Source organism: Anopheles coluzzii, chromosome 3 (genome assembly GCF_943734685.1).
Source record: "Anopheles coluzzii chromosome 3, AcolN3, whole genome shotgun sequence".
In the NCBI taxonomy this organism is placed as follows: domain Eukaryota; kingdom Metazoa; phylum Arthropoda; class Insecta; order Diptera; family Culicidae; genus Anopheles; species Anopheles coluzzii.
Window position 1 is genome coordinate 42,996,532 of NC_064671.1, and position 18,139 is coordinate 43,014,670.

The 18,139-nt window shown below is 42.4% G+C and overlaps 1 protein-coding gene across 1 annotated transcript in view; it reads right to left on the bottom strand.

Moving 5' to 3' along the window:
• LOC120956914 (carbohydrate sulfotransferase 1) overlaps window positions 1-13,135 on the bottom strand; it is a 28,429-nt gene extending 15,294 nt beyond the window's left edge. Inside the window, exons 1-2 of the mRNA XM_040378732.2 lie at window positions 11,905-13,135; window positions 7,389-7,994 (exon numbers count right to left, since the gene is read on the bottom strand). Coding sequence (XP_040234666.1) covers window positions 7,389-7,994; window positions 11,905-12,134 — 836 coding nt within the window. The 5' untranslated portion in view covers window positions 12,135-13,135. The remainder of the gene's footprint in view (window positions 1-7,388; window positions 7,995-11,904) is intronic.
• Between the last annotated feature and the right edge of the window lie 5,004 nt (window positions 13,136-18,139).

An 18,139-nucleotide genomic window follows, 5' to 3' on the forward strand; every position in this document is an offset into this window, starting at 1 on the left:
TGCAACGTGTGGGACAAGGTTGCAGCAGCACAATGTCCGAGAAGGTAGGAACGTTCAAACCCCCGAAAAGTGGTATGTAGTGTGGGGCACACGAAATTCCAAAAACCCCTGGCACACTCGATACACCACCACGAAACGTAAATCCATCAGTCATTTGCCAATTTGTTCCCCTCTTGGCCGAATGACCCTACACATCGGGCATGGTTTGGTGGTCGTGGTGGTGGTGCTGTTGTCGCACTGGCTTTACAGTTTCAGATCCAATTATATGTTCCAGATCCTTCAATAACACACACACACACACACACACACATACGCACACAAAATGAACCCCTTGCACCCTACGGTCAGACCAATACGCCCTGACCAAACCGTCCCTTAGGTACTCGGTAGCTACTATCGAACCTCTGCTAACGGCAACATCGCAACGCAATTGTTTTCTGTGACTTATCGCTCTCTCTCTTTCCTTCTCTTCTCATTCTCTCTCATCCCCGGTACCTCTTCCCTTTCTGGTCCAAAATCAAATAACTTCATCGAACCACAATCAATAATCCACACGAAAAACCGTCCTATTCGCCCAACGGATAAGAAGGTTAGTCGCGGAAAGAAGCAAGAGAACTGCTGACGAATCGCAACAAGAACACTGGACGGATCTCCCAAGCTCCCAACTCAAAAGCCACAACAAAACCTCCACTTTTTGCACCTCTCACCCTCACCCACAAAACCTAAAGTGGTCAAAACGGTAAGGGGGCAATAACGCAATTTGTTCCTCCCCAGCGGAATTCCCTTCGACCACCTTGCACACAAAACACCTTGCCGTCTCCCTGCCTTAAACACACTTCCCGCAAGCCATTAGAGGGAGGAAGGATGATGGGAAGGGGGTCCACTACTACCGAGCGTCACACGATTTGATTTACCGCAAAATGCATTGCCGTGGTGCGTCCATTTTGACTCGGCCCGGAGTGGCCGAACGAACGAACGAGCGACCAATCGTTATTGATTTCCGAAGCCATCCAACACCGTGTGGAAGGGGCGTTCATTGTTTTGGAAACCTAATTTTAGGGCTAGGCGACGGTGTAGAGATTCGTTTGTTCGGCAGCACTAATGTAGGTCTTTCCGGTGGGTTGGAGTTTTTTTTTCCTATATATATTTGTGCTCGATTGATAAGGGCCTACCACCTGTGCGTGCCTTCAGAGGTGTGGTTATATTGAGGAAGCTGTATAATTAGACAACACAGCTATTTTGAGAAGATAGTGAACAAACGAATGTATTCTTTTGAAAAGGGGTGAATACAAAATCTACTTATAGATACGAAAATATGTCATCCAAAGACGGGTCTACAAACAATTCTTTATGGAATCATTGTTTGCTGTCGTACATGCTGTTTCTTTAGGACCTTTCCTTTCTTGCGCAAGGGCAAGCAATGTTTAATCAATACACACAACTTTGACAAACTAAGCTATAAGTTCAAGGACGTGGAGTTTGCTACATTCGGCTGCCCAAAATATCTTGACTTGTATGAAAAGAACACAACAGACACATTGTTGGCTTTGTCTAACTGTGCTAGACAATGTCCTTTCAAAGTATTGTGCTATAAATGCCATGATTCTTGTCAGAGGTTATTATGCATACTGAAAATGAATCATTTGAAACGGCATGTTAGTGTGCATTTTCTACTTGTTTGACTGATTGATGGAGGATTACAGTCCCAACTAAATTTTTATATGGAGACTATGAAAATATTTATGTATTTATTATCAATGGATAACAAAGATCCCGGAGAATTCTCTCAGTTCTAATCTAATGGTAGGTAGGACGGCACATATCGATCACAATACGATGGAGTCACGGTTAGAACATATGTTAGAACATAACACAAAGTCATATATGTCTGCTGTTGCAGAGAAGATGTTACGCATACTAGCCCTTGCGCAAGTGAATGTACACCTTTTAAGAACAGAGCCGGATTGAAGGGATTGAAGATTGTGCGTAACAGTTTTTTGGGAAAAAGCTTACCTAACAGATTGTTTAAACTTGGTAAAGGAGGTATGGAAGTTGGTTTATTCCAACGAGTTTAAAATCCTCAACAAAAGTTATTAAAATTGGAATTGCCGAATGGCGGCTGTTCGTTGCTTTTTGTTAAGTATTTGCTACGAAATTACAAGGAAGGAATATGTTACAATCCTACATGTTGTTTAATATATTTCGTAAAATCTAGTTAATTTAAGCCCCGTAAGAAATAGTCATTTTCTTCTAATTATATTACCAAAATATCATACCAAAATTATAAAGTAAGTTTTGATAGTGCATATCGATAGTACTCTTTTTTAGCGTAACGACCTACGCGGCCATGCCAACTTATAAAGGCTTATTTGTACCCCATGAAGCTGGAGACAGCCACAGTCTTTGTTACGAGGGAACAGTCTGGTTAGGAATCGATTCTATCTGGCTCTGTAGGCACCGAACCATCTGTCTAAATGACCACCGGAACACTATTGCACTTTTTATCTAAAATGTGTGTATCTTTTTTCATTGACAATACAAGACAAATATGTAGCCGATATACTTGATTTCTGTAAAAATCTCTTTCATAAAGATATGATGCTCTCAGGGTCAAAACTCAGGTACCTAATAATCAAGTAATAAAATTTTGAAACTATGTTGAACCAGTTTAAATAATTTATCGTGCCGAACGTCCCACAAATTTCATTTCATATCCTCCACATTCCGCAAAAACTAGACAGTCTCTTTTAATTAAAACTTCCTCCTATTGAGGGCATGAAATTCAAACCGTAGAAAAACGAACCATTTTTCTTCTGTTGGCCGAACCGCAGTTACTGATCACTGCAAACAGATCACCAGCTAAAAAGTGCTCTTTTATAGTGAAAGCTGTTTAAGGTAGCCTAACTAAATCCCATAGCAGAAAAATCGCTATACCTTGTTCTAATGAATGCAAGCACTGAAGTGAGAAGAAATTGTTGCTAAGCTGATACTCCTATACCGTTTTCGACATCTGTTAACCGTTACGGTCAAATAAACGAATCAACATACCCGTTAGGCTCGTGTAAAGTGCGCTTTGGAGTAGATCATTATCGGCAAACAATGATATCTTCAGGTGTGGTTTTTTCTGTCGGTTTGTCCTATCAAGGCGAACCGGTACATTCCACCGTTGGTGCGATGTGTACAGTGCAAAAACATTCGCACAACAAAACGAACGGTGCCCTCCTCGCGTTGGGCTACTTATCCCATTCCAACCGTTCAATATTAATCAGTCTTCAAGCTTAATTACAGGCGAGGGTTCCGACAGCATCGTTGTGCTGTGGCCGTAGTTGAGAAAAAAAATAATAAACCGCACCCACCAAATGAGCCCTATCTAGGCAAGTGATCTCGGAAAGCAGATCGGGAACGATTGCGGCGTCAAGAATGTGTGTTCAGTGATGCCAACGTCAGCTTCATCACCCATATATGCCAGTGCCGCACAGCGTAGGTTTTGGCACGGCGCACACCAGAAACAGCTCCTACACAGTCGCATTGACACAAGCGCGCGCGCGCTCGCCACTTCACAGGGATGAGATGTTGCGATGAAGATTCCTGGTGGGCGCAAGATCACAACCCCCCAGCCCCGACCATTAGGGGATGGGATGAGATAGGAAGGTTGGTGATCTCATTCGTAGCTTCGAGCCGGGCGTACTGCCGAGCACGATTAACTCACAGTGTTGTGTGCGTTACAAAAAACAACGATTCGCTCGTTGCTACTACGTCACACCGTTGCACATTCCTCACAAAACTGCCGACGAATGCGGTTCTCTGCGTCAGCACTGCCCTCCGGTCAGGGCAAAGTGATGAGACTGATATACACGCGACTTGTGCTGGTGCTGCTGCTGCTGCTGCTGCTGCTGCTACTACTACTGCACGGTCTCTAGTCATCTCTACACGCAAGCAAAACTTATGCTCAAATCTTCGATGGGCACCAACCAGGGCACACACACTACATGGTGTGATGTGTTGTTTTCGATGGTTTTGCGGCTCACCAGGCACACAGGTTGGCAAATGAAGGAAACACTGCTAACCGGTTCTTGGACGATGGTTTGCCCAACAGCCCAACGTTCGTGTAATCATGGCACTGAAGTCAATGCCAACAATGCTGCAGCCGCGATCGTTGACTGACTGTGGTGGTCTGCCAAACAAACGTGTACGAAACGGTTGTTGAATATTCGTTTTTGAAGTGCACAAGTGAACACGGTCGGTGGGTTAGAAACGCAACAGTAACCATAATCTAATCTGGTAACAGCTATAGTCGATTTATTCCTTCAAATGGTAAATTTCTCTTGCCTTGAGGTTCATCAACATTTAACCTCTAAATGCATGATAGGAAGAGCTGGTAACGTGGAATGAAACAAACATACACAAACACATAAGAAGTACATCGACGAAGATTTTGTTAGCAAAAAAACAAACATACAATGTATAGAGATTTTGACCGAAAGTCAACAACAAGTCAAAGCATACAACAAACACCGAGGCTGACATCAACTAGAGCGATGCCCTACAGCACTCCGGTCCGAATTAATAATGTCTAGCAATGATGAGCGACAACTGACTTTCTTGATCACACAACAATATTCTTTTTCTGCAACAGTTCCTTTTCTCTAATTAATTCGTTGACCCAAGGGTCGTGCTAGCATATAGAGCAAATTCTGTTCTTGCTGTTAAGAGGCGTTCTGTAACATATGTAAATTAATTTAAAAATAAATTAATAGTTTCGGCTACACTGGAATGGACGCATGTAACTGCCACAACTTATGAAGGATCCAGAAGAGACTGTGCTTAAAATGCGAGCAAGACAACCTTACAAGGCAACTGGGTGCGAATGTTTGAATCTTTGACCAGCAAACGGAGGAGATTATTACTCGCTGCTAAGGACTTAAAAAAAACATATCCGACATAGGTTCAAACCCCTTACGGACCGTGCCATACATAGGTAGAGGATCATCTATTATTCATTGATAGCAAACCCACTAGTGATACAGGCCGTCCTTGACCGACAACGGTTGTGTTGCGCCAAAGAAGATGCACTGCATCAAAACACTGTATTTGTATGATCGCGATCATGTCCCCAGCCCAGTATTCGTGTACGTTTGTCAGTTTAAATAATACGAAACGTGGCTTTTGCTTTTTGAAATTACTGCAACTGCCCCACATTAGACTAGGACACAATGTGCAACAGCTATTTGTGATAGGCTTACTACTGAGTAATATCGACAGTACATCAATTTATATGCGCGCCTGAAATTACTCGAACGCTCCCCACAGCTGCCTGCGGTAAACATCGCCGTCGGACCGGTTCTGACTGTACAGACCTCCTCAACAACATGAGTATGTAATGAAGCATATGATCGTTTTGACATAGGAATCTCCTTCATACACTATTTTCAAAATCACATTCAAATAAACACATTTAGCTAAATGATGTAGATTCAAAACTAGGTTTTGAACGAGTAGCAAATAAATGCTTATAATAATAATAATAATAATAATAATCAGCACTATGATCAGTATTTATGATCGTTTCTTTAGTCATTCTTTACATATAAACGTGTTGATTACAACAAATTGGGTACACTTGAAACAATGTTGTAAATAAAACATAGCTTTTACTGTATCGCAATCCGGCAACCATAACACAAAAGTTCTAGAACCATTCCCCCATTCCTCATAACAACCATACCAGTGCAAATAGTGTCTCGGGGTCGGTAGAGACAATACCCCACCACAAGCGGTTGCGCATTTTCCGAAGCATGTAAAATGCATTACTTTCCACGTCTTTTTTTAAAAGTATTCTTACCCCTTTTCACTGCTTGGCGTCAATCACTGCGGGGAAAATCATAGCCTATCCTACTAAACGGTACGATGGATGGTGGACACCCAACGACAAACGAACACACGCGAGCGGAAATGATAGTTGGGTCAGGATTAAATTTCTCCAACAGGTTTACCCAGAGCCAGAACCGTTACCACGTTGGCTCGCTCACTTTAACGGTGCTGTTGCGAAACGAACCGTAGCATATAGCCGTGGTTGGAAGCAGATCGAGTAACAGTGGAGGGGGGAAGAAAACTCGCCGGCGGTCAGTAGTCGCACCGGCAACTGACGATTGGTCGATGCCGGGTTGCGCATTCCCATGGCATTGCATTTTTTAATGATGAAGGAATACAAAAGACGCTACATTAGTATTTATCGCAATTTATCGCATAGTATTTGAAAAAGTAACATAAAGACCTCCTACCAAGCATACAACACACTAAACAATGAGAAATGTCCAATCAATTCTGCACGATTTTTAAACAATTTTTGAATGGCATATTATATTACATATCAATTAAATTAACTGAAAATAAAGAGACAAATATTATAAATTTGGAATTTTATGACAAATTATAAAACGGTGTTAAAATAGATGTCGCATTTAAAAGGCAGCCACGCCGAACAAGGATACATTCTATCGGCACTACTTTAGTGATCGTATAGCACAAAACAAAACTTTCCTCTCACTTTGCACGCACACAACGGACGGTGTATTGATAATGTTATTCAAAGCCACCCAATAAATACCTCCAATCAGTGTCTGCAAAACACCGTGACACCGTCGAACGAAAGCGAGAAAGTGTCTAGGACCCGGTGTTTTGCCCATTTCGCAAGTCCCTTTCGAATGATAATGACAAAACCCCTCTCTTTTTCTTTTTTTTTCTCTACAACATAAACCGGTTTACCTAGGAGGTTGGTGTTTACGCGTGATGCATAATGTTTCAGCAGGTTTTTTCAAATTCTTTTTCCCAATAGCACGGTGTTGTTTCAAATTGCCTCTAACAATAAAATCGAAACGGAACCACATGCCCATAAAACTTGAACGCAACGGAAAATGTGCCATTTGTCGGTGCCAATGTAGTCGGTGCCACCGCTCGAAACTCGATGAAAGCGAGCAGAGCTGTGGCACGGTATTCCGCTAAAGCTTTTTTTGTGTTCGCAAAGTTTTGCCCCCAAAAAAAGAAATGCTCCATTTCCTCGCATTGCAGAAGGTCGGCGAAAGCGTGATTTGAATATTTTTACAATTTGCACTACCGGCTCACAAGACAACACAACGGCTGCAATATTGCATTTTTTGCTTCTTTCCTTCTCCTTTCTTTCTTTTTTTATCAAAAGATACAGAGAGAGAGAGAGAGAGAACTTACCTATCAGTGTAAAATGAAACTGCCAGAGTGATTAAAAAAAACATCGCGAAAATCTTCCCAAAAATGCAGATTGGAGTTCTACCAAAGAGGGCAGCAGAGCGGAAACTGCCCCCGCGCATCAATATCGCAATCCAATCCCATCCCATTTCCCCACCAACACGTACCTCTCATCTTCTAGCAGTGGCGTAACGAGGGCCGCCCGCAACCGGACCACCTTCATGCTCTGGCGGGGAAACAGCCGACAGAACGGGCCGAGAAACCGCGGCTCGTAGCAAAACTGGGGAAACCGCACGCACTGTTGCCACAGCCGGGTGTTGTGGCTGAACAGATAGTTGTGCGTGCGGCCAAACTCGAGGTAGTTCTCCATCTCGCTGTAGTCGCAGTGCAGCAGATGGCGCAGATTGTGCAGCGCGACACTGTCGTTCGGAGGGCCGCGTATCTGCACGATGTCAAAGTCGAGCAGCGGCTCGTAGTGGTAGTAGTTGCCGGGCAGCGCGTTCAGGATGTCGCCCAGGAAGGTTGACCCGGACCGCCAGGTGGTGATGATGAGACTGCGGGTCGGTTTGCCGCCCGTTTCGGGCGTCAGCCCGTCCGGCAGCTTCCGTTCGCCGTAGGAACTGTCGGTACATTCGGCCGATATTAGGGCCCGCTGATAGTTTAGCACGTCCTCGATGCTGATGGTGGAGTTGTGGGCCGTCGATATCGGCGGGTACGTGTCGTACGCGGTGCCTGCTCCCCCTCCACCCGCCGCTCCACCGTACGTTCGTGACCTACAAATAGAAGCCGAACAGAAAGAAAGAAAAAAGCTGTTAGTAAAGGGTCGCGCAGGAGGCTAAAGCACCACAATGAATAATAATTTTAGCACGTTTTGCCCCATCGAAGGAAAGCAAATCATTTCACTTCCAAAAACGAGGCACCGGTCTTACAACTGCCCAGGGAAGACGCGAGACAAAGTAAGTGAAACAATTCGCTACCGTCACGTCGGCGCGCACCCGACGACTTCAGTTCGCTTAACATTAGCGCAAACGATCCCACGCAGCAATCTGGTCTTGCGCCAGCCACTGGCTCCACTGCTATCGTGTGCCCGTGCACTGCTGCTGTAAGGCGGGGAAAGGCCAATGGACGCTGCAGGTGTGTGAGTGGGCGAGTTATGTTCCCGACCGGGTGGGACTGGCTCTATGATGCAGCGGGAGGTATAATTTTTGCACCATTGTTTTTCTTTTGGACAATAGAAGTGACGCCGCGTCGGCCGGGCCCCCTCTTTGGTGGCGCGTGAATGAACGCGCGAAGAAAAGGTAAATGTTTACATGCATTCACGACAATGCACTTTTCAACAGTGCACAAGTGAGACGATGCGGGTCGAGCACGGGAATGGGCCTGCATTGTCAACGAACTCTACTTGCGAAATTGGTACCCTATTCCTCCCAAACTGTAGACGTGCGTGTAGGTGTGTCTGTGTGTATGTGTGTCTTTGTAGATTATTACATAGTACCTTACAAAAGCGTACGGAATTAAAAATAATTAAAAAGGGCTTCCATTTTGTATTTTGTAACTGGAGCTCGAGGTATTTCGAAAGGATTTTTAGAAAGTGTCGTTGTGTAAAATCCGTGGGAAAGGAACCAGATTTTGGCAGTACAGTTTGGTTTGCGATATCGGGAAACAATGCTTTCACTTTTGCTTGGCTTTAGGTATAAGAAAAAAGGGACTCATTTTTCTTCAAGGAATAAAACCTTTACCAAATGAACTACGTACTTTATTTTGATATAAAATGCATTACATACTAACAGGGTTTTCTAACTCAGGTTTGAATGTAAACGTTGCTATTCACCGCGTGCAAGATGTTAATCCACATTAGTCTGATATTTCATTTTCATCATCATATTTTTTAATTTCCACGCAGTAATGATGTGCACATTTGAAAGTGACTTGGAAAACCCTGTATAAAGAAAGGTAGCTTCTTCTTCTATTTGGCGCAACGTCCTACGCGGACATGCCGGCCTATACAGGCTTTCGAGACTTAATTCATTACCACGCAGCCGGATAGTCAATACTTGCTACAGGGGACGGTCCATTGTAGGATTGAACCCATGACGGGCATGTTATTGAGAGTCGTTCGAGTTGACGACTGTACCACGGGACCGCCCCCAAAGAAAGGTAGCATTGCAGCGAATTAACAATTAATAATTCAGTGTTTTTTTCAGTTATTTCTGCAATTATTCGGAGTTGCCCTATTTTTCTCACAAATTTGACATCAGAACCGGCGCTGACCATTTCCATTGACTGGGACTTACCATGATTTTATTGATTGACCCATATCTATACCACATAGCGGTAGAAGTCGGCTAGTTAGAGATTAGAATAGGTATGTGTTTATGTACACTCTCTCTATACTCTCTCGAAAACATTTAGAACAATAAAGTATTGGATTTCATTAAGGATTGGATATTTCAGTTAGTTATCTTTTGTAAGCATGTAGGCATAATAATTATAGCCAAAAAAACTAATTTTCACTTATAAGCTACCTCTTAACACTGCTTTTTTGTGTTTATTTTAAGTCCAAAATTTAATTCTAGCGTAATAACACAACATTTAATTCTAGAGTAATAACACAACTATCGCGGTAGATCGTTCCGTTGCCGTGACCAGTGTGTTAGCAGTTGAAAACAAAAACAAATCTCGGCTTTGCTGCGCAACTGTGTCTACAGGAAAAGCTCGGAACAAGCTTGTCAGAACATTCTGTCCAGAAGGTAGCCCGTAACGTGAAGATAGAAACAGCGAAGAAACATCAATATTTGGCAACACATGATTAAGCAATTGAGTAAATATTGCCCAGGCTGAACAACGCTTTTTCTTTTCCAAAATTCGCCGCTAAATGATGTTCATGAAAAGGAACATATGTACCAACACATGTGTTCTTAACAATAAGTCAATCAGTGAAATGCGTTAGAATTATTAAATTGATCTTCTTTGTTGAAGGGATTTATGTCGCCAACCGATCAAGGGGCAATCCATACCATAGACATTATAGGCAAATTGTGAAAATATCTTCTTCTTCTTCTTCTTCTTCTACTTGGCGTAATGTCCTACGCGGACATACCTGGCCTATACAGGCTTTCGAGGCTTTATTCAGTACCACGCATAGTCCCAGATAATCAAGTCCTTGCTACGGGGGGACGGTCCGCGTGAAGATTGCAGCCACGACAGGCATATGTTGTTAAGTCACGGGAGTTGAAGACTGTACCACGGACGGTCCACCTTTAATAATATGTAAAGGCTAAAAAGCTTTCTTCATTTCGTCTTGACTCAGTTCATACAATAATAGAACCCACGACAGGTATGTTGTTCTGTAATACAGCTTGACAACTTCAGAAAAAAAGGAACCAAAAACCTTGATTTCGGCCTTCCATCATATCTACAATATTAATTCAAAATTCATTGTGATCCTGTTTTTTTAGAAAATTTGTATGCGAACATCGCATGTTTGTGAAAAATATTCAATAGAAAATCCTTCGACAAAAATTATGGGTTCATGATAGTTTCCAGAAGCCGTATGAGTTCATCATAAGTTCCAGGACTAGTATGGGTTCATGAGATGTTACAGGGCTGGTATGGGTTTAGTATCAGTTCCAGTACCGGTATGGGTTCAGTATAGGTTCCAGTACCGGTATGGGTTCATGATAGGTTCTAGTACCGGTATGGGTTCATGATCAGTTCCTGGACTTGTATTATTTCCAGAAACGGTTTGGGTTCATTATCAATTTCTGGACAGGCATAGGTTCAGTAACCAGGTGCAGGACCGGTATCAGGTCATGTGCAGTTCTTGAACCAGAAAAGGTGATGTAATGGTGTTAGGACCAGTATGGGTTGGATTTTGGTTTTAAGTCCCTTAAGGGGTCATCATAAGTACTTAATTTCATTTGAGTTTGGAGACTATTGTTTTTAGTGCACTCTTTACAGTAAAGGAGATCTTTTAAATTTAGTTGCGTAGCCCAGTAATCTGGCTTTAATCAAATTAACTAGTACTTCGACAAATATTGAAAAAAAAAAAACGATTTATGGAATCATTCATCACATAAAAGATATGTAAACAATTAAACCAGGTGAAGTATATAAAAGTGGTTTTAATTTAAAATCTCAAATTAAACATGTTCGTACAATATAAAGCACATGGAACTGGAAGCCGATAAAGGTGAATAAGAATACACCTCGTGTACGTAAGCAAATGCGGCAGCACAAAATGGCTAAATTCTTCCAATACCGGTTGCACAGCATTTTTAATAAAACCCTTGTCGTCAAGGTGCGGTTGCTATGGAATTTCTTGAGCAATATGAACAATATGCAAGAATTTCAAAGCTTTCCATCCAACAAGCTCAAAGATGTTCTGCCTCGTAAGATGAAACAATGCCCCGTAAGGGTACGGGAATTGCCGCGGCATGCAAATTCTTTCTTTTCATTGCCCCGCTTTTGTGATGATGGCCCATTCCAGCGTCGGCTGGATTGGAATTCTTGCCCGAAGCTAATTTGCAAAAAATTAAACATGTATGCCGGGAAGTTGTGACTTGCTTTCACTTTTTGGGCCATAGGCGTTGGGGCGTCTCCCAACCAGGTAGATGTGGCCGAGATGAATGTGAGGTGTACGTATCAACCGTCCATACTGGGAGGAAATCGGCGTTTGCTTACCCGTAGTACTTGTGGGAGTTGAGCATCCGCAGATTGGCCGGACGTTCCCGTGGTCGGAAGTACTCCGTGCCGTAGCTGTTCGATGTGTACCGCTGGCTGGCGTACAGCAGCACTATGCAGACGACGGTGGCCGCAACCAGACCGGCAAGGTTCTTACGACGCGACATCCTTTCTCGCACGGCGTGACTGTTGCTGCTTGTGTGACCGACCGTGCCAGCAACTTTCTCCATGTGTTTGTGCCCAGCAAACGGCTCCTACGATGAGGGGGCCAGCGGCATCGAGCTGCACTCACACACTATACGTATGAGCAGTCATAAGTTACAGCTTCAACACAAACGGCCAGCCTGTTTTGGGGTACGATGTGTTCTAAAGATGCACTCAACTATGCTTTGGATGCGTTTTTTACTCAGGCAAATAATGCAGCCAAAAGGGGAATGGGATCACCTTTCCGATGATCTCTTTCTCTTTCACACACGCACACACATACACACACACACTATCCGTTTTTTAGGATGACCCGCTTTTCACAGTTTCCGTACGGCACAGATGTGGTCGGTGTTGTGGAAGTCGCTGTGCAGTATGACCCCGTTTCTGTAGCTTTCTTTCTGAACCAGCATGATATTTCCCCCCTGCGAACACGCTCTTCTTCACTGCAGCACCATCACTCGCATACACGGTAGAGGAGATAGAGAAGAACGGACAACACCCTTCCGCCCTGTGGCCCACAACACTAGACGGCGGCACACAAAACTGTTAGCACAGGAGGATCCCCTCGCACTGAAACATTAATTTAATGGCACTACCAACACCCACACATGCCCTTCTTTTGCTTCTACACCAGAGACACTGTGAATTTCATTTTTCAGCAATTACACACATCGGTAAGGGTGGTTTTTTTCTTTCTTCCCTTATCCGCAATTAAAACGTACGTGAACGTGTATTCACAATCAGAAACGTTGCACTTTGTAAACAACAACAACCTTCCTTCTCAGCACAATGCACAATCACTCACTTGCACAACTAGACCTGGACTGATTTCGTATCCTTCCGTATTTAGGGATTCGAACAACTACAACCTATCGAAGGGATAGGGAAATGAACTGGGACCACGACGCGAATTTTCAGCATTCCATCAGAGAGCTACGTTTCATGCACGAAATTCATTACAATAATGAGCGAGCTGCTTTGCGGGATACATCTTTTTGCTTCGTTGACGTTGTGTGGTGGTGTGACGTTTCGCGTGTCCAGTTCGGATCAGCTAGGGTTCGTGGATGACAGTTGCAATCGAACGTCAGGCGGGAGTTGCTGATTCAGTGGAGACATACACGCAAAGTTCGGAAATTATTTACAGGCGGTCCCCGAGATACACGGTTAATGGGGACCGAAAACGGCCGCAAAATACCGCGTATCTCGAATTTCCGCGTAAGTCGAATCTCGTGATTTCCAGCTAAAATATCACAAATTTTCGTGTAATTTTGCAAGTAGGGGGCGGTTTTAGTCACTTTATGAATTATTTGATATGATTCTGACTGAATATAACTGTTTTAAACCTTTTGAAATAGTTTTGAACATTCGATCAAAACGGAAATTATTTTGCAATTTGCAATTGATGTGTCAAATCAGTACAATTTGCTCAAAGAATTGTCAAATTTAGAAAACCGCGTATCTCCGAATCCGCGTATAATAGGTACCGTGTATCTCGGGGACCGCCTGTACATCGTTTTATTGGCGCTTGAAAGCTTTTATTTTTAATAAAATTATCGTGTTTACTAGTACAGTGAAGCGCCGTTTATCCGGGTACCTTTTATCCGGCTCTCCGTTTATCCGTGCTGTTGAGAAATGACCCGGATGACAATTTCAGCACGGAAAATCGGGTTGACATTTGATGCAAGTCGCTTTCCGTTCCGCTTTTCAGACGAAAGCGATCTCACTATGAGCAGCGTGCTATGAGAAAAAAAGGAAGGGGAAAATCAGTGCAATCATCGTCATGGTAGTCATGGCGAAAAAAAGGTATTCTCCCCTCTTTCACTTTTTCCACCGTTACATCCCTAGTACACTCTGACTCTTCCTTTCTATACAGTTCATCTGTTGACTTGTTGTACTGCCGTGGTTGGATTTGATCCGCAGTACATCAAGTCAGAACAGCTCTATTAAACATGTAAACCATTGAAGGCTTCGAAATCTAGGACGTTTAAAAGGCACTAGTAGACACATCCAAGCTTGGAGAAGAAATAGATCCACGCACCAGTGAAATTATTTACGATGATATCGTGTTACCTTGGATGATTGCATGGAGTTTGAGAAACATCAATGGATGATGAAGAGCATACGATGGAGAGTGCAAGTAATGAATTGGTTTTTCGTGAATTGTGGAAACTAAATTTGATTCTTTTTGAATGGTAGCTGCTGATTTAGGATCCAGGCTAGACAAAGAAAATGGATTTGAAGAAAATTTGGGAAAATAGAGTGTATAAATCCTCCAAGAGCAAATAATGACTGAAGCAATTCCAATGTGACTAGCAGTGGAAAAGGAGTGTACGCTCTCTAAGCATGGATGAATTTGCAAATAACAGAGGATGTAAGAACACTGCAAAACAGCACATGTTATGTGCATGTGGCCAGCCGACTCTGTCACTCAATTTACACTACAAACCATTAAAAGCACGTGATTTTATCTAGCTTTTTTAGGGTTTGCCGCGAATAATTTTCAAGCTTATAAGGCATGCTTTTAGGCTTTAGGCCTTTCTGTGATTCAAAGGAATGTTTAAGAAATGTTGTTGCAGTTCAAAACTACAAAATACATCACGAATCAATACAATTATACTATTTTTTAAGTAATTGATTAGATGTGTATTTTTCTCAGTTTTAATGTGTTCCATCGTATTCAGTTGTTTAAGTGTCGAACATCTGTGTCGGCCAGGGGCCCCAAAAATGGAACCTACGCCCCGCTCACAAGTAAAATTGCTACTCAATCTCTGGTTAGGACATTTGATACAAGCTTCAATCAAGCCTCTAATTTCGTGTGATCGCTTAGGGCCTCCACTCGTCTTAATCCGCCACTGCTAACAATCACCCACAATCCAAAAGATGGCCTTTTGTGGACGATTATTTACGTTCTAAATTCGACTCGATGCGGTATTTCTGGGTGTTTCTAGGTAGGTTCGAGGCTCTCTAGGTATTTTCAATCCATGTAATATTCCTCTTGATTTTCAACGTTAACGGTTAATGGTCATCGCACAACTGGGTATCTTCTTCATCGTCAAACACTGCTTCATTTTTTGTTGATGCCTGTCATGGAGAAAGAATCACCCTCTGCAATTTAAAAACTTTTTTTACATTGACAACAGCACTCTGTTAGAGGCTATAAATCAACTATTAGTAAGGGAAGATGTTCATCATCTTCCCATGTTTGATTTTATGTTTTCTTGTAAGCATCGTGTGTCCGATACAACATTTCACTATATTTTAACTGATTTGGGATATTTGATATGCTCTTTCAACAAAAAAATCGAGAAATGTAGCCCACGGTCAATTATTGCACGTTTTACAAATGTAAACTATTCGTAGGTGATCCAATGTTCTTCTCAAACCACAACACAATGGCGGCTCGATGTGGGGAAGATATTTTTACTCACTCCAAAATCCGACCTCATCATGATTTCATCATGTGAGCGGCTGTTGCTTGATCATCTCATTAGAGCAATCATCGGCCATAGATCTGCTCACCATACAAACAAAATCATCTCGCCTCAGCGAGGGGAAAAAACAAGCTTGCTCAGTATGCAGGAGGAAACGATGATAGCCTCTCAGTATGGGTTGAAGCAGCTGTCATTGAGCTCGCCATAGTGAGAGCAGGCTGGATTGTCATTTGGGGATAGTGCCCAAATGACAATCCAGCCTGCTCTCACTATGGCGAGCTCAATGACAGCTGCTTCAACCCATACTGAGAGGCTATCATCGTTTCCTCCTGCATACTGAGCAAGCTTGTTTTTTCCCCTCGCTGAGGCGAGATGATTTTGTTTGTATGGTGAGCAGATCTATGGCCGATGATTGCTCTAATGAGATGATCAAGCAACAGCCGCTCACATGATGAAATCATGATGAGGTCGGATTTTGGAGTGAGTAAAAATATCTTCCCCACATCGAGCCGCCATTGTGTTGTGGTTTGAGAAGAACATTGGATCACCTACGAATAGTTTACATTTGTAAAACGTGCAATAATTGACCGTGGGCTACATTTCTCGATTTTTTTGTTGAAAGAGCATATCAAATATCCCAAATCAGTTAAAATATAGTGAAATGTTGTATCGGACACACGATGCTTACAAGAAAACATAAAATCAAACATGGGAAGATGATGAACATCTTCCCTTACTAATAGTTGATTTATAGCCTCTAACAGAGTGCTGTTGTCAATGTAAAAAAAGTTTTTAAATTGCAGAGGGTGATTCTTTCTCCATGACAGGCATCAACAAAAAATGAAGCAGTGTTTGACGATGAAGAAGATACCCAGTTGTGCGATGACCATTAACCGTTAACGTTGAAAATCAAGAGGAATATTACATGGATTGAAAATACCTAGAGAGCCTCGAACCTACCTAGAAACACCCAGAAATACCGCATCGAGTCGAATTTAGAACGTAAATAATCGTCCACAAAAGGCCATCTTTTGGATTGTGGGTGATTGTTAGCAGTGGCGGATTAAGACGAGTGGAGGCCCTAAGCGATCACACGAAATTAGAGGCTTGATTGAAGCTTGTATCAAATGTCCTAACCAGAGATTGAGTAGCAATTTTACTTGTGAGCGGGGCGTAGGTTCCATTTTTGGGGCCCCTGGCCGACACAGATGTTCGACACTTAAACAACTGAATACGATGGAACACATTAAAACTGAGAAAAATACACATCTAATCAATTACTTAAAAAATAGTATAATTGTATTGATTCGTGATGTATTTTGTAGTTTTGAACTGCAACAACATTTCTTAAACATTCCTTTGAATCACAGAAAGGCCTAAAGCCTAAAAGCATGCCTTATAAGCTTGAAAATTATTCGCGGCAAACCCTAAAAAAGCTAGATAAAATCACGTGCTTTTAATGGTTTGTAGTGTAAATTGAGTGACAGAGTCGGCTGGCCACATGCACATAACATGTGCTGTTTTGCAGTGTTCTTACATCCTCTGTTATTTGCAAATTCATCCATGCTTAGAGAGCGTACACTCCTTTTCCACTGCTAGTCACATTGGAATTGCTTCAGTCATTATTTGCTCTTGGAGGATTTATACACTCTATTTTCCCAAATTTTCTTCAAATCCATTTTCTTTGTCTAGCCTGGATCCTAAATCAGCAGCTACCATTCAAAAAGAATCAAATTTAGTTTCCACAATTCACGAAAAACCAATTCATTACTTGCACTCTCCATCGTATGCTCTTCATCATCCATTGATGTTTCTCAAACTCCATGCAATCATCCAAGGTAACACGATATCATCGTAAATAATTTCACTGGTGCGTGGATCTATTTCTTCTCCAAGCTTGGATGTGTCTACTAGTGCCTTTTAAACGTCCTAGATTTCGAAGCCTTCAATGGTTTACATGTTTAATAGAGCTGTTCTGACTTGATGTACTGCGGATCAAATCCAACCACGGCAGTACAACAAGTCAACAGATGAACTGTATAGAAAGGAAGAGTCAGAGTGTACTAGGGATGTAACGGTGGAAAAAGTGAAAGAGGGGAGAATACCTTTTTTTCGCCATGACTACCATGACGATGATTGCACTGATTTTCCCCTTCCTTTTTTTCTCATAGCACGCTGCTCATAGTGAGATCGCTTTCGTCTGAAAAGCGGAACGGAAAGCGACTTGCATCAAATGTCAACCCGATTTTCCGTGCTGAAATTGTCATCCGGGTGCAATATAATGGTGACATTGGATATTTGAAAAAGCAGTTAAAAGAGCACATGGTCATAACAAAAGACACGATTATTCAGGGCAAATTTCAAATATTCTCATCGGAAAAACATGTACAGGCGGTGCCCGAGATACACGGTACCTCTTATACGCGGATTCGGAGATACGCGGTTTTCTAAATTTGACAATTCTTTGAGCAAATTGTACTGATTTGACACATCAATTTCAAATTGCAAAATAATTTCCGTTTTGATCGAATGTTAAAAACTATTTCAAAAGGTTTAAAACAGTTATTTTCAGTCAGAATCATATCAAATAATTCATA